General features: G+C 30.7%; 2 protein-coding genes across 8 annotated transcripts in view; one reads left to right on the top strand and one right to left on the bottom strand.

Annotated features, from left to right (window-relative positions):
- The window catches only part of LOC139521041 (nucleolar protein 14-like), a 93,449-nt gene extending 92,895 nt beyond the window's left edge, over positions 1-554 (bottom strand). For 2 of the 4 annotated variants that reach the window (XM_071314223.1, XM_071314224.1), the window contains exon 1: positions 442-554. The gene's annotated coding sequence lies outside the window, so the exon portion shown is untranslated. The remainder of the gene's footprint in view (positions 1-441) is intronic. The other 2 variants (XM_071314220.1, XM_071314221.1) reach the window with 2 other exon arrangements.
- A 23-nt stretch (positions 555-577) lies between these two features.
- LOC139521042 (nicotinamide/nicotinic acid mononucleotide adenylyltransferase 1-like) lies at positions 578-25,967 on the top strand. 4 transcript variants are annotated; one of them, XR_011663988.1, is made up of 10 exons: positions 578-767; positions 5,956-6,044; positions 6,568-6,635; positions 6,916-7,076; positions 9,722-9,843; positions 10,453-10,554; positions 11,120-11,178; positions 12,144-12,242; positions 22,059-25,123; positions 25,175-25,967. XR_011663988.1 is itself a non-coding variant. In XM_071314227.1 (10 exons), exons 1-10 carry the CDS (start codon positions 689-691, stop codon positions 19,957-19,959), a joined length of 1,023 nt encoding a protein of 340 aa, XP_071170328.1. In that variant the 5' UTR covers positions 578-688; the 3' UTR covers positions 19,960-19,972. The 4 variants fall into 4 exon arrangements, 3 of the variants coding, with proteins under 3 accessions (XP_071170328.1, XP_071170326.1, XP_071170329.1); XM_071314227.1 differs by lacking the exons at positions 22,059-25,123; positions 25,175-25,967 and adding exons at positions 13,447-13,480; positions 19,750-19,972; XM_071314225.1 differs by having other exon boundaries at positions 22,059-25,967.
- Positions 25,968-26,101: the final 134 nt, after the last annotated feature.

Genomic DNA, 26,101 nt, shown 5'->3' with positions numbered 1-26,101 from the left:
TGGCTGTTCTTCAGATATGATGTCATGGGCTGCAAAATATGCCGAATCAGAACGGAGAACTGAAACAAAACTGTCCGAACTTCCCCCTCTGTCCGAACATCCCCGGTTGTACCCTATATAAATCCTTGCTATAGAATCTTGCTACAGAATACAGAATAGAATCTGAATAGTTAATTTGAATGATAGGACCAAAGGCAAAGTTAAGAAAGGATGCATAGGTTAATAAAACTGAATACAACAAATATTTAGTCTACTAAAGCATGCTTGAAGATTTGAAGCATAAACCTGATCTTTCTGTCTTTAAAGCACAAACTATATTCTTGGTCAGGGGAGACAATCTACAGATTAAAGTGTATTTTTCTAAAATGTGTAAATAAAAGTTACTTCCAATTGCTTGAAATGGAGAGAATGAAAACAAATAAGTATACAATCAATAGAAACCGGGTTTACGTGTAAATGTGTATCTGTAATTAGTATTAAACAACTAAACACCAATGACGTTTTCTAAGCACATGTGAATCCAAACTCAATGGTAAAAGTCCGAAGTGTTCCGGAAAATGTAAACAGGAAGTAGATTAATTCCGTAATTGTAATTTATGCAACATGTTCAAGCGAATTCCCAACGAAGGAAAACTGTTCTTATACTAATACATTAAATAAACCAGTGACAGATAAAACAAATTAAAGCATGGCTTCTCCGAGAAGAGTAGTTCTGATAGCGTGTGGATCGTATAATCCAGTAACAAACATGCACTTGAGAATGTTTGGTGAGTGAATAAACATAAAAAAATATACAACTGACTGAACTGTTGTGAAATCGAAAGTAAAATATTCTGTAAAAATATTAATAAGGAAGATAAAAGCAGCTTTATATTTTAAAAATGTAAATGATAGAACCTTTTGAATCTTACAATGCAACATCATCTGATAAATTGTGGTCTGTTCCCTCAAATCAGGTTCGCTCCCCTTCTTGTTCGCCCTGTTTCACTTTAGCAGTTATCAATATCACCCTGATTACATGTTTGCCCTGAGTACGTTCAGAGTCAATTAACCCACAAACTGAACAAAACTTCGGACTTAAATGTTTATGTGAAGTTTGTGAGTATGAGCACCTGTTTAAACATCAATAACCTAGAAAAAATGTCTTTAATCCTTATAAATCTTATAATTCTTAAGCAAAATATTTGAGATTTTTTATTAACATTTGTTTGTGTAATGGCTACTATAATAACCATCAAATGCACAATTGACACGCTGTAACCTGGGAACAGTAGATTTGTAATATATATATGTTCCTGCTATACATATTGAATTTTTAAAATCCAGAAATATTTGGTAAATTCAACAATATCTAAAATGAAATAGCACCTACATGTACCTTAAAAACTTGATTTTAATGAGATATTATTCAAATTTAAAGCGCATAAGTTATGAAATAAATGTCATAAGTTTTATTAAAACATCATTATGATCATGGGATTAGGCGTCAACATTATTAAAAACTATTTACAAATGTACATATGACCAGTCACCCTGAATAAAATTTTGGTTTCATTGAAAAAAAGGTTGCAGATTTGTGTATAAGCAGTCAGTGAATCCGGGTCCGTTCACGCCCAATCCCGTTCGCTCCCTTTCACTTTTGCACCCTACACATTTAATTTGCACCCAAAGTCTGATCTCACCCTACACGTTCGCGCCCAATTTTTATTGGTTTTGTGTTTAATAACTTTGTAATCAAGTTTTGGCAAGTGTATTCCTATAAGTTATTGTTGTCATCACGGTCTCAAATTTAAGTGAGACTTATTTTTGTGTTGAATTAATCTTAATCATGTTTTGGATAGTGTATTGTTAAAAAATAATAATCATTGTTTTTAAATAAAGTGAGATTCTGTCAACGTTTTTTCTTCGTGTCAAATAAATCGTAATCATGTTTTGGTTAGTGTATTGCTTTTATTTTTTGTTTCATTGTTTCAGATCAAAGGGGCCAAGCTGTTAAAAACAATTATCTTTTGCGTTTTTCATTTGAAATCTTCAATGTTTTGCTCATACCAAGCTAAATACATGCACATGCAATATTTACATCAAAGCAATTTAAAACAACAATCATGATTTTCTAATTATTCAACTGGAATTTTATTAAAAATTGGGTGCGAACGTGTAGGGTGCAAATGGACCTTGGGTGCAAACGTGTAGGGTGCCAAAGTGTATTGTGATACGGCAGTCAGTATGGTCAGTTTTTTATGATACATATCCTCATACAACTCATGTCACTCCTTCTGGACATACCACTCTACCAATTAATAGCAATTATATGAGATTGATGTACATGTAGTGTTGAAATACAATTTTATCTCTGACATACATTTTATTTTACAAATACTTTTGAGAATGTATTATGATTTTGGAGTCCTTTTGATATTTTGACACTTGTTTGAAGCTTACATGTATAAGTTTATTTTAATTGATGATTTGTAGTACATGTACATGTATACAATGTAGACCCACTTATATAATGGTACTCAGAACTTTTGTGACTTATGATTTCTTGAGATTTCATTATAATATACATTTGCACAGGCCATTTATGTCTTGAATTGGTTCCCTGATTTTGTCAATAGTTCAATGGTTTTATCAATTGTAATAGTAAAATTTTCATTGTGTGAATGCTATGGTATTCTCTTAGATGATATATTGATTTTTATACGACAGCAAAATTTGAAAATTTTTTCGTCGTATATTGCTATCACGTTGGCGTCGTCGTCGTCGTCCGAATACTTTTAGTTTTCGCACTCTAACTTTAGTAAAACTGAATAGAAATCTATGAAATTTTAACACAAGGTTTATGACCACAAAAGGAAGGTTGGGATTGATTTTGGGAGTTTTGGTCCCAACATTTTAGGAATTAGGGGCCAAAAAGGGCCCAAATAAGCATTTTCTTGGTTTTCGCACTATAACTTTAGTTTAAGTTAATAGAAATCTATGAAATTTTGACACAAAGTTTATGACCACAAAAGAAAGGTTGGTATTGATTTTGGGAGTTTTGGTTCTAACAGTTTAGGAATTAGGGGCCAAAAAAGTGCCCAAATAAGCATTATTCTTGGTTTTCGCACAATAACTTTAGTTTAAGTAAATAGAAATCAATGAAATTTAAACACAATGTTTATGACCACAAAAGGAAGGTTGGTATTGATTTTGTGAGTTGAGGTCCCAACAGTTTAGGAATTAGGGGCCAAAAAGGGACCCAAATAAGCATTTTTCTTGGTTTTCGCACCATAACTTTCGTATAAGTAAATAGAAATGTATGAAATTTAAACACAAGGTTTATGACCATAAAAGGAAGGTTGGTATTGATTTTGGGAGTTTTGGTCCCAACAGTTTAGGAATAAAGGGCCCAAAGGGTCCAAAATTAAACTTTGTTTGATTTCATCAAAAATTGAATAATTGGGGTTCTTTGATATGCCGAATCTAACTGTGTATGTAGATTCTTAATTTTTGGTCCCGTTTTCAAATTGGTCTACATTAAGGTCCAAAGGGTCCAAAATTAAACTTAGTTTGATTTTAACAAAAATTGAATCCTTGGGGTTCTTTGATATGCTGAATCTAAAAATGTACTTAGATTTTTGATTATTGGCCCAGTTTTCAAGTTGGTCCAAATCGGGGTCCAAAATTAAACTTTGTTTGATTTCATCAAAAATTGAATAATTGGGGTTCTTTGATATGCCAAATCTAACTGTGTATGTAGATTCTTAATTGTTGGTCCGGTTTTAAAATTGGTCTACATTAAAGTCCAAAGGGTCCAAAATTAAACTAAGTTTGATTTTAACAAAAATTGAATTCTTGGGCCTCTTTGATATGCTGAATCTAAACATGTACTTAGATTTTTGATTATGGGCCCAGTTTTCAAGTTGGTCCAAATCAGGATCCAAAATTATTATATTAAGTATTGTGCAATAGCAAGAAATCTTCAATTGCACAGTATTGTGCAATAGCAAATATTTTCAATTGCACAGTATTGCACAATAGCAAGAAATATCTAATTGCACAATATTGTGCAATAGCAAGAAATTCCAATTGGATTTCAATTGGAGTTATCTTTCTTTGTCCAGAATAGTAGTTGAATCAACTTAAATCATTGTTTTATACAATATACAATGTATATTCACTTTTACTACCAACTGATAGATTAAAACAATCTTTACCATTCAGTTATAACAAGCACTTTTTTTACATTTTAATATTTTATGATGTATTTAAATGAGTACATTTTAGTTATTGTTGCAAACTTCATTAGAAATTTGAATTGAGATCAGTTTTGAAATAAGGGAAAGGGGGATGTGAAAAAAAAATTGGGGGGTCAATTTTTTTCATTTCAGATTTCATAAATAAAAAGAAAATTTCTTCAAACATTTTTTTGAGAGGATTAATATTCAACAGCATAGTGAATTGCTCAAAGGCAAAATTTTTTGTTTAAGTTCATTAGACCACATTCATTCTGTGTCAGAAACCTATGCTGTGTCAACTATTTAATCACAATCCAAATTTAGAGCTGAATCCAGCTTGAATGTTGTGTCCATACTTGCCCCAACCGTTCAGGGTTCAACCTCTGCGGTCGTATAATGCTGCGCCCTGCGAAGCAACTGGTTGTAACTAGTAATGGAAGGCAATATTATATTATATACAGAACTAAACACATTTATTCTAAAAACAGTTGTTGGCATGACACGGGTTATGTTCTTCTCATATATTTTATGATGGTATGATACTAAACCCCTAACGGGAAGGATTATGCCTGATGTTCATATGATGAAATCATAATCTTTCAGTCAGTTTAATTGAAGTCTGGAGCTGGCATGTCAGTTAACTGCTAGTAGTCTGTTGTTATTTATGTATTATTGTCATTTTGTTTATTTTCTTTGGTTACATCTTCTGACATCAGACTCTGACTTCTCTTGAACTGAATTTTAATGTGCGTATTGTTATGCGTTTACTTTTCTACATTGGTTAGAGGTATAGGGGGAGGGTTGAGATCTCACAAACATGTTTAACCCCGCCGCATTTTTGCGCCTGTCCCAAGTCAGGAGCCTCTGGCCTTTGTTAGTCTTGTATTATTTTAATTTTAGTTTCTTGTGTACAATTTGGAAATTAGTATGGCGTTCATTATCACTGGACTAGTATATATTTGTTTAGTGGCCAGCTTAAGGACGCCTCCGGGTGCGGGAATTTCTCACTACATTGAAGACCTGTTGGTGACCCTCTGCTGTTGTTTTTTATTTGGTCGGGTTGTTGTCTCTTTGACACATTCCCTATTTCCATTCTCAATTTTATCTCAGTAGACTGATTAATTTCTTAATGCTTTGTAATAAAAACATCCATTGAACATGTTAAAAATATCTTATCATGTTTTGTTTAATTTTCTGTTATCTTTCGATACAATTGCAAATTTAAAGATAAAGTTTATTTTAATAGAATAACTGAATTATTAAGGATGTTGTAACATAAGTTGTAGCAATTTGCTTCTTTGCTTAATAAGATATGGTGTAAAAAGAATTTATTTCAGAAATAGTTGTGTTGCATAGTACTAGTATTCATGAACATCATGAACATATAAGATACATTTCTTGTGTTATACATGTTATATAACTCCATGACATGATAAACTTACATGAAGTGGATCATTCATTGTATATTCAACAATTTGCATTAATATAAGCAATTGGTTGGCAATAGAACAATAAAATACAAATGTACATGACAAATTGCATAAATCAGATACTTTTTCTAACCATTGCTGCAAATATGTTTAATGGTTTTTATACATGTATATATGACATCTCAAAGAGAAGTTTGTGAGTCATATATTACAATGATTAAAAAAATGTCTTAGGAATGTGATGTAGTAATATCTGAAAATATATTTATATTCAAATTAAAGATGCAAACATTTGTATTTTCCAGAGCTGGCAAGAGATTCTATGAATAGAACAGGCAGATTTAAAGTGATAGGTGGAGTTATATCCCCTGTTGGTGATCAGTATGAAAAGAAGGTACAAAAGTTTGTTATGTTTATATTTTTAACACCTGTAGGTTAAAAGAATAGAATAGACCTCCCGTAAACTAAAAAAAATTCTAAAATTCACAAAAATAATGCACACAATATCTCTGAATTTTCAGTATGCATTTTATAAGATCATTGATTAGCTGCGGAACTGTAACTCCTATGGTCCTTTTTATACCAATTGATTTTGAGTACCATGGTCTGCAAATAGTAAAATAAATTAACATAAGGACCTAAGAGCTATGGTTCTGCAGCTAATCATTGATACACTGTCAATGAAAATTTGTGTAATTGAGTGTAACAGGGATGAACATTTCATTATGAACAAAATGTGAACACTCAGGACAGACATCTACAATAGACACTGATACTATATTTTGAGATATGCATCTACAATTGACACAGAGACAGAAATCTCTAATAGACACAAGGAAAGACATCTATAATAAACATCTGTGTATTGATAATGCTTGTGTTCTTTGAGTTACTAATCCTGTTTATTCCCTATGTAGGATTTACAGCCAGCTAAACATAGGTGTAACATGCTGAGAGAAGCATTGACGTCCAGTGATTGGATAAGGTAATTATCAAGTAGAAGGCACACATGATGTTGATACATGTACAGGATAAATAACTATTGAAGGATGATTTATTTAAAAAAAATAAGTTGAAATAATGCGTTCACTTCTCTAAAAAGCTGATTTAATCTATAAAACAATGTACAATAGTCATTAACATAACTAAATTTTAAAAGTAAAAAATAAGCAGGCAATTTTTGAAAAAAATAAGTAAAATTTCAAACAGAAAGGTTATTTTTACCAGTAAAATTCTTTTCTATTTATAAAATTGTCCTTTTACAGAATGGATACGTGGGAATGTGAGCAGCCATCTTGGTCAAGAACAGCTTTGGTGCTGAGACATCACCAGGCTATTTTAGATGGTGCATCGACAAACAATACAAATAATCCTGCTCCATCAAAGAGAAGACGGAGAGAAGTTAACAGAGACTACATCAATCAAGGTTAGAACTGGTTCTATAACATTTCTGAAAAGCTTTTTTTTTTTAAATTTTGAACATCTTTAAAAACATTTCATTATCTATTGTTCTGTGTGTACTACAAAAGATAATTAGAAAACATATTGATCCAGTAAAGATTTCACAGATGATTTTCATTATTAAAAAAAGAATAGCAATTTATATGGGAACTGAAATAAAAAAAAAAAATGCAGTATTAATTTCTACCAGAGACTGATTGGTATGATCTCAAGAAGTAGTAGGTTACTGTGCTGCCTTAAACAATGAGTAAAACCAATATACTAAGCTGCAATAGGATCTAGCAGGCCAAAGACAAACATAAATAACAAGAAAAATCAACTAACTAAAACATTAAACAGTCAGGGGACTTACCGTACTGAAATAAGTGATTTTTAAATCACTTATTTGAATAGCAAATTCGAGGTTTTGTCACAAATTGGGATTTTGTAGTTTTTTCAAAATTTTAAACACATAGGTTTAAATAAAATTGAGAATGGAAATGGGGAATGTGTCAAAGAGACAACAACCCGACCAAATAAAAAACAACAGCAGAGGGTCACCAACAGGTCTTCAATGTAGCGAGAAATTCCCGCACCCGGAGGCGTCCTTCAGCAGGCCCCTAAACAAATATATACTAGTCCAGTGATAATGAACGCCATACTAATTTCCAAATTGTACACAAGAAACTAAAATTAAAATAATACAAGACTAACAAAGGCCAGAGGCTCCTGACTTGGGACAGGCGCAAAAATGCGGCGGGGTTAAACATGTTTGTGAGATCTCAACCCTCCCCCTATACCTCTAACCAATGTAGAAAAGTAAACGCATAACAGTACGCACATTAAAATTCAGTTCAAGAGAAGTCAGAGTCTGATGTCAGAAGATGTAACCAAAGAAAATAAACAAAATGACAATAATACATAAATAACAACAGACTACTAGCAGTTAACTGACATGCCAGCTCCAGACTTCAATTAAACTGACTGAAAGATTATGATTTCATCATATGAACATCAGGCACAATCCTTCCCGTTAGGGGTTTAGTATCATACCATCATAACATATATGAGAAGAACATAACCCGTGTCATGCCAACAACTGTTTTTAGAATAAATGTGTTTAGTTCCGATGCAAAGACCTTATCAGTGACTCAATATTAACGCCAAAATATGCAATCTTTAATGACTTGACAACAGTATCGTAATTATATCCCTTCTTAATAAGTCTATTCAAAGGTTTTGTAAGTTTCTGATGTGAATACTGACACCTTTGTGCTTTATAAAGAATATTTCCATAAAAAATTGGATGTGAAATACCTGAACGTATTAGAAGTCTGCATGTTGAGCTATATTTACGAATGATGTCTTTATACCGATGATAAAATTTAGTAAATGTTTTGACTAGTTTGTGATATCGAAAACCCTGGTGTAATAATTTTTCAGTAATACATAAATTTCTCTCGTTAAAATCTAAAACATTGTTACATACACGAGCGAATCGTACAAGTTGAGATATATAAACACCGTAAGATGGTGACAAGGGAACGTCACCATCTAAAAACGGATAATTAACGATCGGAAATGAAAAATCATCCCTTTTTATCATAAATTTTAGTATTCAGCTTTCCATTAGTGATATAGATATCAAGATCGAGAAAAGGGCAGTGGTCATTGTTAGTATTAGCTTTATTTAAAGTAAGTTCAACAGGAAAAATTTCATTAATATACATACTGAAGTCGTCATTATTGAGAGCCAAAATATCATCCAAATATCTAAAAGTATTATTAAATAACATCTTTTAATTAGTAAAATTAAAAAATATGAACTTTTTGCTTCTTTTAAGTAGCAAGGTTTGTGCCTTTGATGCTATCATTTACCTGAAAACTCTATTTTAGTTGAAAAAATGCTATAATAATGGCTTTACATAATGAGCTGATACTTTCTTAAAAGATTTTTCACAGCAGTGGGAGTATTTTTCCTGTGAAGTTCAAGGTTTCATCTTTTAGATTATGTAATAAAATTCTACTGTTCGTGATAAAAATTTCACTGTTCGGGGGTGTTGAAATTAGTTGGGGTTATTAAAGAATGTACTTAAAGAAGTGCTTTTTGGGAAGGAAATTGGGGTCTGATACTTAAACAAGTGATTTTTATGTCATTATCCTAGATTCAGTACAAGGTCATCACCTGAAATGACCTGGTCATCCTAGACAACACAGATGTTGGTTCTGATAAGTTTAGAAACATAATTAGTCCCTGGATCATTAGTATTCTATATTTAAAGCTACACTAATATTAAATCACTTCTTCTAGTGATTAATTTGTACTACTTAAATAGGTGATTATTAAAGAAAGACAACTCTAACTTCCAACTTTTATGGAAATAATGTTACTTGAATCAGTGATTTAGAAAATCACTTGTTTAAGTAAGTCCCCTGACTGATAAAAGAAGTGCAAATATGTAAGACAGCAACCAAAGACGTCCACTCAATTACAGGCTCCTGACTTGATACTGGCTTATAGAATGTTTTGGGTAAGACATTTAGGAACCCTCTATCTCCCCTTACCTGGATCAGTAGTGTTACAGCACTATATAAGAACAAACTGTTAAAATGTAAATATTTGTTTTACAGATGATGACAATGCTAATCACAATTTAAGAAATAAATCAGATAATTCCGTCAATCTACGTCTGTTATGTGGTGCTGATTTATTGGAGTCCTTTGGTACACCTGGACTTTGGTCAGAAGAAGATGTAAGATATTTAAATGTCAGAATTGAAATAAAACTGACACTGTAAAGATATTATGATAATGATTTTCACTTATACTACTATTGACTGTCATGTTACAGTATGAGAAAGTTATTATAGTTGCCCTCTATTGTTGAAGTGAAATATCATTGGTTATTATACTTCAAGTTTAAATGCCTGATTTTGATAGGTTTATACAAGGGAGATAATTTACTCTATTACCATTCACAGAGATGCTTGGTCAATTGTGTGCTTTATTAAATGATTATGATTATGATGTTGAATTAGAAATTTAATAGGCAGTAATAACTGAACATTTAGGCACACATATAAAATTAAGAGGGTTATACTGTAGATTGTTACCCCTTGAAAACACATTGTCAATCACCTCGGTTTACAACGTTTTGTCAGTCTGCTCTGTCATCCTCTCAGCTATGTGTTATCTTTATGTTATTACTTACTTTTTCATTTTAAATTTGCAACCAATTTTTTTATAAAACAAAAATGAAAAGGGTAAAATTGAATGGCATATTATATCATTGGTTTCTGTATGTTAATTAATAATTCATTGATGTTTGGTTTAAAGTTTAATAAAGCTTGATTATGTTACAGATTGAGTATATAGTTGGTAAACACGGGTTAGTGTGTATAACAAGAGAAGGCTCTGATCCTAGAAAGTTTATATATGAATCTGATGTTTTAACTAAATATGAGGTAGGTCATTGTATGTCACAGATAGATATCTACATTGAAAACAGAAAATGCAAGTGAAAAAAAGCCTGAATGTCTATTGAATCAGATACATTTAGTGGAAATTTTTTAAAACTTCTGACAGGAAAACTTATTTCATACTTTTACGTTCCCTGCAGCAAGTACATTAAAATGGAAATTAGAGGCTATTTGAGAAGATGCTTTTTGTTGAACCAAATACATATGAAAACTGAGCTCCAACATTATATAGTTCAAATATAGTTGCACAATATGAGATAAATCAGTTGCTCATTACATATTCAACGTAAACCTTTCACTTACATGGTTGATCTTGACACTCAGTCACCTCTTTTGTTTATATACAATGTATATTGTACATACATAGTTAGAATTAAATTATGGAATAAGAAAACAATGTTTCAACATCACAGATTCAATCTAAATTGAAATTCACAAAATTGACAACACAAAAATATAAGGATAATAATTGTCAGAATTTTTTTTAGATCAGTTCTTTGTTCTCTATATTTTTTTTAAATTAATTTTTATTATGATAACTATTTTACAGGACAATATTCATATACTAACAGAATGGATACATAATGATATAAGTTCTACAAAAATTAGGTAAGGATTGAGTTAATACTATGTGTATGCAGCTTATTTTAAAAACTACATTAAGTTGAAAGTTTAGGTAATTGCCTTATAGTTAGATATTTTCTTATTTAAAATATCACTGTATAAATTATTTTCAGCAGAAACTTTTTTCTTTGGAATTACCTTCAACAGGAAGGCTCAAACCTTAACATTTGAAAGGCAGCGTTATTTGATACATAGAAAATATTAGAAACTATATTGACTATAAGGGACCTAAAAACAAAACCAAAATGCATCCAAGATAAGTGTTGTCTGAGGGAATTGGAACTTCTCTGCATAAATTTTTTATTATCAAATGGGAATGAAAAATGTCATTACCAGGTCCAAGGACACAGTTATCGTCCTTTGGTTTTCGTTGTCTACCAATATAGTCCCTAGCATGAACCATGTATAACTTGCATTTTTTATTTGATACACTTTCCCAATTTATTTCTTGATATTTAATGCTTGAAATATTAAGTAGGGGGATGAAATTACATTTAAAAAAAAATTGGGTGCTGAATCTTTATGTAAGTAGTGATTTGGTCTGGTTAAAAAAGGTCAAATTTCATTACAACTGAAGCTGTCAAACTGAATTTTACACCCCCTTAACACAGAATTGTCAAGTGTTGAGTAAGAACTGGTAGAAATTTCTATAATTTTGATATTATTTATCCCACTAGTAGTACACTTCCCTAAAAATCTTTTTGAGAAAGAGCAGGTGCGATTTTTTTAATTTGAATTCATTGTCTAAAAGAAATGCACTACGAAATAACTGTGTTCTCGGGCCACCAAATCACTGACATCTGAGCTATAAAAGATACTATAAGGAACAAATACTTTTGTTATTTATATCGTTAATTTTTAACAGAAGTATACAAATATCACAAGTCTGTTATTTTAATTTTTTCTGACGATGGCTTTATATATTATTGTCTAACATACATATTTTTCAGGAGATCTTTACGAAGAGGAGATAGTGTTAAATATTTACTACAAGACTGTGTGATAGATTATGTTAATAAACATGGTTTATATGGAACTACTGTAGACAAGTAAGACTGTTGTCCTCTCTGTGAAATCCACTTTTCAGTTTGTCCTTTGTTGTATTGTGAATTTTACTCTGGCTTAATTTTGTTTATTTTTTAAGCATGATGAGAAATGTGCTACAACAAGTATTAATTCATTGTGAAATGGGGGAAATTGTAGCAGTTGCAATATTTTTATTTTATGTATTTCCACATTTTTTTTTTAATAAACATATATCTTAATTAGTTCTAATAAAAAGTTTGATGTGCACAACCTATGACATATAATTTTGATAGTAGCTCAGCTTTTAAATCAAAAACGTTCTGCATACTGGTATGACCCTAGTTTTGACCTAGAAGGGATTTTAGCCAAAACATTTAGTTTGTCTGAATAAATCCATAATAAGTAACAATAATTTAGAAATTTGTATGGACTAGGGTCTATGAAATAAATAAGATATTTTCTTATATTCAATCAGGGATTTAAGATGGGTTGCAAATAATTGCTTTCTGTTCAGAGCTTAAATGTCAGTTATTATATTATTTTACTGAAGATTGTAAAACTTATTATTCTGTATATAAAACCTTGACAAATTAATCTCATTTAACACAAGCATCACTTAGAAATCAAAATAACTTTTTATATTGAGTTCATAGAAATATACTTGGACGCTTCACAATCAATATCATTTCAAAAGTAGAAAAAATTGTCAGCAATATACTTTCAATGAAAATCAGTTTAATGTACAATGATGGATTCCAGCAAACTCTTGGAAAAGTGAAAATAGAGTTCATGTAGAAATTCATAAAGACAACTGTAATGAAACAATTACATCTTTAAATACAAATGTCATAAGATACTATAAAAAAAATATACATTCACTGATTTTACTTACATTCCATGAACCACATTTGTTAGATAATCTTTAACAAATAACATAAGCACACACCAAATTTTTTTCACATATTATCAATTGAAATACAATGGGCAATCTGGGCACACATATATAATTTACATGGATCTGTAGAAAATGCATTAACTATTCAGAACAGGGATCCAATTCTATGTATTGTAAACAAGAAAAAGTACCTGTTGATGATCATGAATATGTAATGAAATTTTATCATGTTTGTTAAAAATGAAAATAGAAACTGTAAAAATTATTATAAACTTGATAGAAAAGTATTTCAATTTTAAGAGAAAGCTTTAATATATTTTATATGAAAATAGGAAAACAGTTCCATTTAATTTTGCACTAAGCTATGTGAGTATTGCTTGATTTGATATATTTATGACCTTTAACCCTCATTAAGGAATGTTTTCATCTTAATATCCATATATGCTTTATTGGTTCCACCTTGTCTTAGAGGTACCTTTATCAATCTTTCTCTAAATATTTGAAAATAAAATTTAAAAATTGGATAATTAATATTTCTGTATCATATATACTTATAAAATGCTCTTTGAATCTTATATTCAGTTTGTGAAACGGATGCAAAGAATTTGTCATTTTGAAAATTTAGATTTAATTTGTAGTTTTATAACTTTTAATGAAAATAAGTATCAAAATTCATTTATTACTGCATTTTAAATCTGGGATTAATTATCACAAGGTGAGATCAAATTAGAAGCATCTACATGTTTCAACATTTTGTTTCTTAGATATAATGAGGAATTTAGCATCCCAACATGTAAGGGGTCATGTGGTGGTTTAAACAAATAATACAATCATATCAGATACCAGCATTAGAAATCACTTTTATAGAATGAGACCAAATGTAGTTTTGTTATAATGTTTACATTGTTATCTTTTAAGAAATAAAATCTGTATTTTTCATTTCTTTTGTTTATGTACATGCATGCTTACTATTAGTTTCCTGTATGCCTATTGAGTATTATATTTCAACTTTTATTTTATAAGAGTTTCAATACTAAGGCATGAAAAGTATGTCTATGGAGCAATATCTTTTGTCAATGTCCCAATATACTCATTTCTGAAGCTTAAGACTTCCCCTTTATCTTTTTCATTTATTTTTTCCGTGTAGGTCATACACATATCTGATCAGCCCAAGATTACAATTTTCATGTGCAGTGCATTTAAAGTGTCGACAGTTGTAGATCTACAGTTTTACTACATCCATCATTTGAGCCATACACCAGTTTACCTATCACTACAATCATGATGCCATATATTAACATAGTAAAATTTGTCTAAGCTGTTTCCTTCACAAACAAAGAGTTCATTCCCTTTAAATAGAGGTTCAGTTCACACAGGTTCAAAATATATTATTTCATTTTTATGTTTGGGAGTTTTTTGTTACGCCCATTATTCATTGAAAATGTAGAAATTTGTGTTCAGGGGCAAGCTGAAGCCACCTTCCGGGTGCAGGGTTTCTTGTTGTATTAAAGACCCATCGGTGGCCTTAATCTGTTTTCTGCTCTTTGGTAGAGTTGTTGTCTCTGTTACATTTGCATTTACAATTCACAGTTTTCAGGTATAGTTAGTATTTGATCAGACAGGTCTTAGTGTATTAGTGATCATAAGAATTTAGCATGCCAATCAACATTTTTACAAGGAAATGATAAACAAACTGGACAATGAAATAAGGAAAATTACGTATGAATCAGACTGATCCAGGTTAATTTAATTTGAATGATTTGATGACACATTAGTTTATAACTTTCTTGTTCATGAAATTGACATTATAATCATTACTAAATTATTTTTTTGTTAACAATCTCGTAAAACTTTAAGCCCAGTTTGTTGAAATAAGCATTTGTTGCAGTAAAAGTGTTTATATGAATATGAATATATTTAATGAATGGAATATGGCAACTGTTATCACATATGTAGTTGGTTTCAGTGTATGTTGACGTTTGTTATTGTAGCAGTTCAATGTTCTATTGTTCCGTTTAGTTTGCTCTTATAGTTGATGTTCCCCATCAGTTTGGTTTGTTATCAGGATTTGTTTCTGTCTTATCGATTTATGACTATTGAACAAAGGTAAACTTCTATAGTCTTTGTCTATTGACTATACATGCCGGGGAATTCAAATGATTATTATATATATTGACAGGATTTACTACAGCATGATCTTGAAATGTCTCATTCATCTCTGCTGTTTCAGTATTGTTCATAGTGTTGACTGCTAAGAATACGAATTTAAGCAACTATGTTCACGAATATTAATCTTAGAAACCACAATTTGGCTTTTTATAAGTGAATGTTCTGCATATAAAATCTTGACTTTTGACTTTGAATTTAGCCATCTACAATTTTATTTTTATACCAAAGTACAATAGTCTTGTATAATTTTTCAACATAGTATAACCAATAACTTCCAAACATTTTGACCTTGAGCATCACTGAAACAGATCAACTATTGCAATGTGCATCTGATGCAGTAAAATGTTGTTCATACAACTGGGGTAAGAGCAAATCCGCAAGAAACCATGCAAAAATAATAATATCTCATGAAGAAATGTTAGTCTTTGAAGTTATCACCAGCCTAGTAGCTCAGTACCTAGATCACCACAATACACCGATCAAGTTTGAGTTTGATGAATTATAAATGGGATGTGGTCACATATGAATCTTTATTTTGCTTTTTTCAACAACAAAAAATAAGGCAGTTAGTTGCAATCTTTGATTTGATAAACAAATTTTCAAGAAATCTGGAACAACACAATCTATCTGTTTTAAACTTGAGGAGATTGAAGTGATTGGAAGTACAATAAAAATAAAAAAAATTCCATCTCCTTATGATAGATTTTCAAGCAAGTCGTCATTGTAAGTAAAATAACAAAAATACCGAACTTCAAGGAACAATCAAAACAGAAAGTCGCTTATCAAATGTCCAAACACACCAAATGAATAAAAAACAATTGTCACATTCTGGACGTTGTACATACATTTCCTGATGTAAAACAAATGGTGGATTGAACATGGTTTTATACCTTGCTAAACCTCTCATTTGCATCACATTCACATTAAATTTCACTAGACTGACCACAATAGGTGAACAAAGTAAACAGATCTAGACATAATAAATATAAATGGCAAAATATTTGGGTACAACAGTCATCAAATGTGCATTAAGGAATAGTGACTGTAAACGACACGCTATAAGATAACCGATAATAGGAGCTAAGATAAGTAATATTTTCATCAGACTATAGACATTTAGTAAAAACTATATGTTTTCTTTATTTTGTGAGGATAATTGATGTGGAGATTACGGAATATCTACCACATCAATTAATGAATCTTTCTTCGGACTTTCAAATTTTTTTCTTATCTCTGTCAAATTGTATTCTGATCTTCGAATCAGGCGCTGTTAGAGGTGCTAGTTTGCTTTTAACAATTGACTTGTGTGTTAATACTTCAATTATGGTAAAGATTGTTACACGGACCATAGAATTGAAGCCAAAAGGATTGAATAGGAAGGGGGATTAATAAAATTTCCGTAGCACATGGTCTTGGTTGCTTTTTCATACTTTTTTATTCAGTCCTTTTTAAATTTGTACGTATTTGTATTCGATTGCATATAAGCTTTTCTAAATTCACCCAGGTCTTCTATAACAATACTCATTTCGATGGCTTAAATGAAACACCTTTCCCTTTGAAACAGTTATGTGTTGTATTTTTTTATCACCATTTTTACCGTCCACGACGAAAGAATATATTTCCGGCCCGTGGTAGAACTGTTTTAGTCAAACAATATCAATCAGGTTACAGTTGTTCCTTTTATTTTCGAATTTGAGAGAGATCTGTGTACACGATGCAGTTGTTTCTCGCACTTAGTCAACATTAGAAGCAGCTTGTTGATACGACACTTCACCTTCTTCAACCTTTGTCAATTCAGTCCTTTCCCGACTAAGATTGACATCGGTAATACGGAAATCTTTCTGGATTAAGACCTCAGCTGACCAGCTGATGCAAAAATTTTTTTTTTACAACCATGGTTGATATCAATGCTAATTTACTTTTTTTCCCTAGAGGCTTTCATCAGCTCAGTAGTCAATAATTCGGTAATGACATAATTCGTAACAAACACTATCCATTTATAGATTTAAAAATTATTTAGAAAGTTTCAACTCCCTCAGGCAAAGGAGAAGGTCCAGTAAGACCCCTTTTTGGCCCAAAAATATAGCAGTTTTACAAAATTGTTAAATTGTAAACTTTTAGTTATTTATTGGACAGTAGAATGCTTCTGCTACATAAATATGGACTGTTTTTGACAATACAATGCACATATATCGGGTAATAGAACCATAAAGTCATGCTAAATTACTGAAATCTTCACAATTCTATCATTTTAGTTAAATTTTAGACGGTTTTCGTGTAAAACGGAAGTGGCCGCATTCGTGTTCATCCTTAATATTGAAATGTAAGTTGTATTTGATGATAATACATAACATATATAAAGGTTAAGGATGAACACGGATGCGGCCACTTTCATTTTTGACAAAAAACATCTGAAAAGTGACATTTTTCGGCGTATTTGGTAGATTTGTCATATTTGAGCTTGAATCGGAACGTTTTTAATGACTAAATCAGTTAAAATCGTCCACATAAACTACTTGATTCAAATGAAATAGATACTTCAGTGTTTAAAAAGTGGTCAAAATCTTTCGTCAGATGAACATGAAATTTGAGGCCAAAATCGGTCCTTACCGGACCTACTCCTTTCTTAGATTGATTTGGCCTGTTGTCTTAGGTCCTGTTTGGTCATATAGCTCTACAAGTGTTTAAATACAAAGAATTCTTGGTTGTTAGATATTCGTCTTTGGAAACGGGATTCTGCAAAATTATGTAGTTTCGTGATTCTATATGTTCTGCAGTTAAGAATCATAAGGGTTGTATGCTTTCGCATGTAAACACCAATCTTTACAATACGCAGAAAGATTGGGATGCGGAGCAGGTTCATTTATTTGCAATTGATGTGCCAAGTAGAATTTTGACGAAACTCTTACATTATTATAGATAGATGGAACAATAAATAATTAAATGAAATATAAGTTTATTTTCTGAAATTGTAGATTGGAAGTCCACAAAACTGGCAAAACCAACGTTTGTAACAAAAAGAATGTGTAATAATTAAGGCTAGGTTTCGTCATTCCTACTGACAAAATGTTGGCTAGCTTAACCTTGTATAAAAGTTGTAAAACGTTATATTGTCAAATTAGGATAACAACCAAAATTGACATTATAGTTTAATGTGACAATAATTGGGATCCAGTTGCCGAAAACTAAGGCGAATTAATAGAAACAATAAAATATATCATTGTATTTTCCACCTATAGCTACAATAACTTTTAGATTTGATCAAATACTTATTACTGGAACTTCATGTTAGGAACTTTCACATCATTGTCTGTGATTAGCGAACGGTTGTGATTTTATTCAAGTAAGTGTAAAATGCCATGCTAATGTCGAGAATGTTTGATTCTATCACATTCTGAAGTGTTTTCGTTGTTTGATTTGTAAGTTGTTTAATTTTTAATCGTTGGGGTTGACTGCCACACATTGATGTTATATATTGTAAAATGTAGTCTTCATTAATTAAGAATAACACTGTTATGATTGATGATGCAAGTACGTGCATAACATTGCTAAAAAACTAATACACATTTTGCATGTATTTACGTCTTTTCTACAATCGCCAGATAACTTTTCTGTTGATTTTGATTCTATAACGATTTTAATAACTGGGGAATCGTGTTTTAACAGGGCGAAAGTAGGAGTATTTACAACAAGAAAGTAAAATTATTCACACCAGATAATTAACATCGGGTAGGTTGGGTTATGTACAATGGGAAAGTCGAATTATTAGCAACGGAAAGTATGATAATTAAGCACGCAAAGTAGGTTTATATAAAAAGGAACATAGGGTGATTAAAACAGAAAAGTAAGAATATTGACAACAGGAACGAATGGTTATATATACGGGAAATTAGAATAATTTACCACGAGAAAGTAGGGTTATAAACATAGGAAAGTAGGATTATTATTAACAGAAAATTAGTGATGTTGAGTCTTTAAGCATACGCCTTATTGATTGAATTTAAGAATTAAATGTTATCGAGCTTTATATTCCAATATACTCGAGTTTGCTTAAGATTAATAAATACGATACTCGTATGCGCTTTTTTTTTAAAATTTTGAAGGTAAAATTTGGCATTAACTTCTTAACATAAAGAAAAAGTCTTATCAGCTATTCACGGATTATTTTAATTTTAGTCAGTTAATTTTGACTCTTTAGTTGATCTTTCACCTAACAGTCAGAGATTTTCATCTTCAAAAGTTTTGTTTCCTGACACTTTTATTTTTATCAAAGCTGAGACGGTAATCGCTGAAATTATTTAATATTGATGGTTTTCATTTTGTTCAGAAACTATTCAATACACTAAGAAAGGTACGAATCGCGGTTGTTAAATAGCATTGTTTTTTTTATTTACACTTGCATTTATTGTTTAAACATCGGAAAGTGTAGTATATGTTGTTATTCTGTGAATATTGTCCATTTTCAGAAAAATGGAACAAGACCAACCAAATACATCAAAGAAACAGATGTCGATAAAATCCGACAAGAATGTTTCCGAATCTTACAAACAAAGAAAACGAACAGGCATGCTACATTTGTGAGAAACTGTATAAAGATTATATGTTTTGTTCTTTTTCCAGAGAAATTTGCGTTTGACTTAGCAGGACAATTTTGTGATAAATTTTTGAATAAATAGTATTTTATTATTATGGGTGTTATTCTCTTCAATGTCGATAGAGTATTTATACTGTAATGTCCACCACTTTATGAAGGAATATACCATTCAGTTAGGTTTAGTATTTTGTATTTCGATATTAGCTTTTGGCAAATTCACTTATAAGCAACATTCAAATGGATTCATTTATACACAGTTGTTAAACAAATCCGAACAAAAGAACTCTAACTTGTACATATTGTAAATCCTATTTGTGGTTTTTGTTTAAATCATTAGAACACTACTAAACTTGTATCACTGTATGAACTTGTATTTCTGCATTTTTGTTAAAGTTCGATGGAAGTTTTATATTTTTCGAAATAAATTGCGATCTTAGCTTTTCTAAATACAAAAGGAATAGAGCGAGAGCTTTCTTAACCTGGCATTATGTCATAAAAGTTTACTATGTTTAACAATATACATTGTTTTGTATGTATGCTGACGTTTTGTCTTTGAAGTACATTGCAATCTTAAGCTAAGAAAAAGTACAAAAGATATTGTGTCACAAATACGTATCTTTTGTACTTTTTCTTAGCTTAAGATTGCAATGTACTTCAAAGACAAAACGATTTAATAAGTTATTGTGTCACAAATACGTATCTTTTGTACTTTTTCTTAGCTTAAGATTGCAATGTACTTCAAAGACAAAACGTCAGCATACATACAAAACAATGTATATTGTTAAACATAGTAAACTTTTATGACATAATGCCAGGTTAAGAAAGCTCTCGCTCTATTCCTTTTGTATTTAGAAAAGCAAATATGCATTAAAGATATTGTTACGTAAAAAACAATCTTAAGCTAATTTTTTGAAATAAGAAAACTATTTCCTAAAAAATATAGGACGCCTTGATATTGCTTTATAGTATTATAAAAGAATAGTGAAATCAGTCGAAAAAAATATAGTCATTGAAAGTAAAAACGTCTTACGACAACTTATTTTATCATATAGAATCACAAATAGTCTCCTTATTTTGATGCACCATATGGTTCAGTATTATATTCACTGATAGGTGAATGTTTGTGTTCTCTGTATTAATGATCATCTTTGTATTATGCTGCATAAGTACACTACATATTATATCATACATGTACAATTTGATAATGATTCGACTTATTGAAAGGAAAGGAAAATACCATTCCCCCAAAAACCAACTTAAACATTATAAGAGTACAGATATAGTGCAAATACACCCAGCAAAACATCGACAACAAATTATTGGGACATATCTTTATGCCTTTATGCCTTTATTTATATTCGGGGCCCTTCAAAAGTACAACAGATATTCAAGGATTATTTGTTAGTTTACAGTTATGCTGTTTTCTTTGGGATAGTGCTCCTGTAAGGGTTATGTTAGCAAAATTCTAAATTGGTAATAAATTTACAGTTTTATTCCACGACTTTATGGAGTTCCTTATATCTTAGCATGTCGACACAAAAAGGTTTCCGCGTTCAGTTGTTTTCGTATTTCTCTAATTTTACTAGCATCACAAGTGTTGACTGGGGTATATTGATATGGTAATTTCTGCCAGTGGGTTTTTTACCGTTTCGATTGTATAACTCTGGGACGTCTGTTTATTTGCTGAATGTTTAAGTAATGCTGTTGTTTGCAACTGTGCCATTTGCAGCAAGTCCTGAAAAAGGGCTTCAGATATATAGACGAAAATTAGAAAAGACTTAATTAAATGGCCGTCACTATGGAATCTTACTTCTATATTACTACCCAAGATTTGATTTCAAATCATAATTCGTACCCACAATGTAAAAACAATGTGATCCTTCACCTTCGTATATTGTAAAAATGTGTCTCTGGAAACTGTAGCAGTTAAAAAAATAATTAATGTTTCTTCTATCAAAATTCTATTATAATTCTATTATAATGATTGACGTTTTATTTTATGTACGCATGTTCAATCAATGTATTCATTATCTTTTTTATATTTTATGTGAACTTAAGTTTGCATGAAAACAATTACATGTTTTACAGTATCTACTGTTATAATGCTATTTTGTATATGAATTATGTGAATATTGCCCTGTTTGCATATATACAAAACGAAATTTATTTTTCTAAATGCAGCAAAGTTCTAAATGGAATTATCAAAACACCAACCAATGAAAAAGAAGTAGATGAAACAAAACAAAATCTGAGATTCGAGGGTAAAGATGAAGTAGATGGATCACCTCGTCAGTCTCCCAGACCACAACCCATCCAAACACGTAACATAGTAGTGGAGGAGGAACGACCACGATCACCAAAAAGAGTCCATCCGAATTCCTGGGTGGGACCACCATCACCTAAATCGCCACGGCATGTATCCTGCATGAGACCAGATATAAGTGGTCTGGTCAGACGTGTCCGAAATGTTCGTATAGTTGGGTTTGCTCCAGAAACTTGTGTCTGAACTATCTAGACGTTAGGAGTGTCATCCTATTGGAAATGTTTTGAAATACCATGAAAAGAATGGAAGAACTTTCTTCTGCTGATTGAGGCTATTACCAATTTGTTGTTCTGCTGTTTCATGTGTACAAAATGATAAGTAAACTGCCAACATTCCTCGCTTTAATGTTTAAATGTATGCCAAAGAAGAACATGTTCGCTTAATGTCGATCAGTATTGCACATATTTACAGTTGTATTTACCAAAACAAAGGCTTTAACCCAAATTGTCAAATACTGCTGATGTGATATGTTTTACCAGACCTGAGTATTTATTTTTTAATTTTTTGTGAAATTTTTGTCGCACTGCTTTAACAGTGATCTTACTCTTATAGTTAATTTCAATTACCTCACAGTATGTATTTATTAAGCTAATGTATAATTGATAAAAATGCAATAGTTTGCGTCATTTAAAACGCAATGGTTTGCCATTTTCTGTCTGATAATGATTGTGCTATACTATTTGATCCAAATTAATTGGTAATGAAATGCTAATTGCTATTGAAAAAGTCCATTGATGATTTTTTCCATTGCATTTTACTCTTCTGTTTTTAAAAATTGATATGTTTCATGTTCTTTTGAAAGTGATTAAAAATTTGAACTTTGAATTTTGAATTTGATTTTGATCGTCTCTCTGCTGACATCGTGTCATGTTGCGATATACTGAAACAGCTTGATGTTAAAAAGGTAAATGTAAATATAAGCAAAGGAACGTTTAAATACCACGATCATTCTTATGCATAAAATAGCAACATTTAGGCATACACAAACTATTTCAACAGTTATACAAATAAATAAAAAAAGCATGTTACCAATTACTACAAACTTAATATATCAATTTTCCTGTCAAGTTGTAGTTAATATGTAGTGTATAGTTTAAAAAGTTAACAGTAGTATGTTATTTGTTCTATTCAGATTCTTATAATTTGATTGACAAAATGCAGAAACAAGTTTGATATTCGCTGAAGATTCTTAAAAAAAGGTCATCTTCCTCCCTAAAATATAACTATGCTATTTGCATCGATCGTAGCACATTGTACGTGTTGTAAAAGGATATAATCATTTCGAAAACTCGTAATTAGAGTGAAACATTTTTTTGGTCAAACGTTTGGTATTTTGTAATTTATTCATTTAATAATATCCTTATATATGATATATCTTAATCATTTTTTACAGAACAATCATAATTAATCCTAAATATCTGCTTTTTGTTAAGTGCCCGTCGATGTATCAGTAGTAGGAAGCCTAGAATTTGTTTAAATTTTTTTTTTATAGTTATATGTATACTGATACTGTATAACCAAATTAACCAATAAAAATATACACTGTTTTTTATGTACCAATGTTATGATTTCTTAAGAGGATGGCATTATGTATTTTGTGTAGACTGTATATGGGATTGTTCTTTATTTGCAATTTGCATATCTGTGATAAACAATAATAAGTATACATTGAGTACTAGTATAATTAAATTCTATGTGAAAAGCATGTATATTTTAACATATTGCTTTACTTTGGATGTGATTTATATGATCTTAAAGGGACAATTATAGCTTTGGATTTTTAGGTATTGGAATAAATGAACATTAACTGAATAAAAACATATACTGTCTAGTAATTGAAACAACATGCATTTTGTTTTCTACAGATTGAGTTAGATAATATTTAGAAATCTAAAATATTAATATGCAACTTTTAAATGCTTTGCTCAGAAAAAGTAAGAGGTTAGAATGAAGTCAAAATAGCAAACGTCATTTCCATGTTATGGTTAGCAGAATTTTTCATTCAATGAATACACCTGAAACGAAATTTATTTCAATGTAGCAACAAGGCCTTCTTCACTGATAAAACAAATCAGTCTCACTGCAGGTTCACGACGACCTCTATCACCGGTTTGAGCAAAATTATTTGCTTGAGGTCGATCATTCTTTAAATGTGCATTTTAGAAGATAACATTGTGGGTAATCACAACAAATTATTTAATCATCTTTGGCAAATCAATCTAACAAATTATGTCATAAACTGGCCGACAATCTCACTGTAAAAAATACAGTGTGTCGGGATAAGAAACCCCTCCGGCCGTCAAAATTCACTGTTATCCGTAACAATAGATTTATTCTATTGACACTTCATTCAGAAATAAAATTTATATAAGATTAAACGCCACAAACAAATAAAGGTCCCAAGGTCTTTTATGATATGTTTGTGAGTGACTTGGTCCAGTTTATACACCAATAAATTCCTTAAAAAAGGCGTTTAATCCTTATGATTCTTTAAAATTGGAGAAAGGGCATATATTGTTCCACACTCCTTAGCTCTATCACACGTAAATTGTATATTTATGTCATTGGATAGACCTGGTGCATGAATACATTTGTTGGTTAACGCAAACATGTGTACTCGATGAAATTTGCTATCTGATACAAAGTAAACTGCAAAACTCTAATTATCATTCAAACGAATGTGTTTGTGTATTATTTTATTCACAAATTAACGTGCAGTGAAATTTTTTTTTGTTAATGTCGGTGTTATTATCGTCGCCATCTTGTTTACATTGGTAACGCAAAGAAGTTCGGTCAACGTCGTCTATCGAAAAATAACCAACGTCTAGATCAATTACCGGAATTCCTCTCGACCAATCATATCAACGTATTCCCTAGTATGCAAATCATATAAGAATTATTGAAGTATAACCATAGAACTGGGGTGTATTTTGTTTCAGAAATAATAGATATGAAGTATAACAATAGAACTGAGGTGTATTTTGTTTCAGAAATAATAGTCATGAAGTATAACAATAGAACTGGGGTGTAAATTTTTGAAAATACAAGTGTTTTATCCTGTGCCATATGAACAAATTGAAACTTCGATCCTAACAAATTATTGTTTACTATTGTCTTACGAGTAGATTCTAGACCACTCGTACCACGCAGATTTTATTTTAAAAAGAAAACATATATATATTACATAAAAAAGTGAAATATTATAATTCTTATTATTAAATGTTGATATGACAAATGTATGAATGTACTTAAATTAAAAACCATGAAAAATGATAAAGGGTGCTTTTCCAATATTTTTACATTTGCCTATATTAGTTATTTATTGAACATTTACACAGACATTCGTTTATAAGTAACTTTTCGTTTTGAGTATTCCTCGGAGTAAGTTATTTCATTCATTTATAAGTAACTTTTCGTTTTGAGTATTCCTCGGAGTAAGTTATTTTTAGTTATTTTTGTTTTTCCTTACTAAACATAGATTTGTCTAACCAAAAATGTTCAGTATAATAATGACCTAAAGAGGTCTCGATTAAAAGCTTTATTATTTGCCAAAACGATATTGTTTTTTTTTCAAATCCCAAAGATCTTAGAACTATGTTATTTTGTCATAAGTATGCATTATTATGTACGGGTATTGTTTGTTTGTTAACGTAGATGTTTAGTCGTTGATTTACATTGTAGTTGTTACTGTGATTATGTTATATTTATTTTAAATTTTTGCCACTTGTTATATTATGAATTAAGAATAAAATCGCTGATAGTTTTTATATGGTTTCCTTCTTATTTTGTCGGTTCGATTTAATCTTTAAGATAAAAAAAATTACACAGAAATCAATTTCATACTGGCCCGCCTACAATAAACTATAAATGCAGAGAAGGCGAGGCACGTGTTAGTTTTACG

The sequence above is a fragment of the Mytilus edulis genome, chromosome 4, assembly GCF_963676685.1.
Source record: "Mytilus edulis chromosome 4, xbMytEdul2.2, whole genome shotgun sequence".
NCBI classification, from domain to species: domain Eukaryota; kingdom Metazoa; phylum Mollusca; class Bivalvia; order Mytilida; family Mytilidae; genus Mytilus; species Mytilus edulis.
Note: the sequence above shows the minus strand (reverse complement) of the source record. Positions and strands in the feature narration are given on the sequence as shown.